We start from the raw sequence: 1,655 nt of genomic DNA on the forward strand, positions 1-1,655 counted from the left end.
GCTGGGGCTCCTCCGTGGGCATGGGCTGGGGCTCTTCTGTGGGCACGGGCTGGGGCTCCTCCGTGGGCAGGGGCTGGGGCTCCTCCGTGGGCACGGGCTGGGGCTCCTCAGTGGGAGCAGGTGCAGGTGCAGTGGGCCTGGGGCCAGAACCACGACCTGAGTGAATACAGGGGACAGCATGAGGCTGGAGTCAGCCTGGTGCCCACAGGACCCCTGATGTGCCCAGCTGTGGTGCAGCTGCTCACCATAGAGGTACTGGATGCCCTGGACATCATCAGGGTGCAGCTGGAAGTCCTGGATGTAACTGTACATGGGGTACATCAGGGCTTCACGCACACTGGAGTGGTCCAACCCCAGTGAGTGCCCGAACTCATGGGCAGCCACCAGGAAGATGCTGTAACCTGGAGGAAAGCACCAGCCTCAGCGCCTGATGGGCCACAATGGGACAGGACACACCACCCAGGGACAATGACCCTCACAGGGAGTGAGGCAGCATGGTGTGGGTCTGGGAGGCACAAAAGGGAGCAGGGGCAGGGGGACTGGTACCTCTGTCAGGGCAGAAGCCCCACTTCTTGTCGGTGTCGTAGTTGCTGGTGGTGGCACACCAGAGCTTGCCATCCTGCCGGCCCTGGCTGGTGCAGGCACTATAGGACTCCCCCAGGAAGGTGAAAGGGAAGACACACGGGTCGCCTTGGGAGTTGCCGCCAATCACCGCTGTGTCTGCAGCACAGTGACAGTGGGGCTGGTTCTGGTCCCTGGCCGCACTGGCCAGAACCCAGGACAGCCCTGGGATCCCTCGTGTGCCCACCCTTTCCACCCCCTTCCCTATGTGCCCCTATCCCTGCTGGCACCTCGGTTGGGGCAGAAGCCGTATTTCTTGTCCTGGTCGAAGTTGGCGGTGGTGGCACACCAGCGGTAGCCATCGGAGCGCCCGTCCGTGGTGCAGGTGTCGTAGGAGGTGCCCTCAAAGATGAAGGGGAAGACACAGGGGGCCCCATCGCTGTTGCCATCATTGGTGTAGAGGACTGTGGAGAAAGGGGGAGTGAGGAGGGCCCTGGGCACTGTGGGGCTGGGCAGGGGCTGTGGCCGCTGCTACTCACGCTCGCTGGGGCAGAAACCATATTTCTTGTCCCGGTCGTAGCTGGAGGTGGTGGCACACCAGGGCAGCCCATCCTTGCGCCCCTCTGTCGTGCAATGGGAGTAGGAGCGGCCCTCGAAGATGAAGGGGAAGTGGCAGTTGGCACCATTGGCATTCCCGTGGCGGGTCTTCACCACTGCTTGGAGAGGGGCAGCTCAGTGCCAGGGTTGGGGCTGGCACCATCACCCCCCCCAACCCACCACACCCTGCCCTTACCTAAGCCAGTTCCCAGTGTCCAGAACTCATCGTCGTCAAAGTGGGCATCACCCTGGATGGCTTTGCCCGGGGGAAAGGCGTGGGCCAGAAGCCCATCCTTGCCATCGAAGGGGTACCCGTCTCCATGTTCTGTGGGGACAAGCACCCTCAGAGCTGGCTCTGCCAGAGGAGCCCTTACACCCCACCATGCACACAGACCCCTGAGCCCCACATGTCTCCTGTGTGCCCATACATTGACACATGTAGAGGCAGAGGAACCCTGGGCATGGCACAGGGAGGTGTGGGGTGAGGATCCCACCAG

General features: G+C 62.9%; 1 protein-coding gene across 1 annotated transcript in view; it reads right to left on the reverse strand.

The window, feature by feature from the left end:
• Window positions 1-8: 8 nt before the first annotated feature.
• Window positions 9-1,655, reverse strand: part of MMP9 (matrix metallopeptidase 9 (gelatinase B, 92kDa gelatinase, 92kDa type IV collagenase)) — a gene marked incomplete at its 3' end in the record, with an annotated part of 2,767 nt that continues 1,120 nt past the window's right edge. Inside the window, exons 4-9 of the mRNA XM_009072751.1 lie at window positions 1,355-1,485; window positions 1,101-1,274; window positions 852-1,025; window positions 547-720; window positions 246-401; window positions 9-156 (exon numbers count right to left, since the gene is read on the reverse strand). Coding sequence (XP_009070999.1) covers window positions 9-156; window positions 246-401; window positions 547-720; window positions 852-1,025; window positions 1,101-1,274; window positions 1,355-1,485 — 957 coding nt within the window. The remainder of the gene's footprint in view (window positions 157-245; window positions 402-546; window positions 721-851; window positions 1,026-1,100; window positions 1,275-1,354; window positions 1,486-1,655) is intronic.

This window comes from Acanthisitta chloris, unplaced genomic scaffold (assembly GCF_000695815.1).
Source record: "Acanthisitta chloris isolate BGI_N310 unplaced genomic scaffold, ASM69581v1 scaffold26734, whole genome shotgun sequence".
NCBI lineage: Eukaryota > Metazoa > Chordata > Aves > Passeriformes > Acanthisittidae > Acanthisitta > Acanthisitta chloris.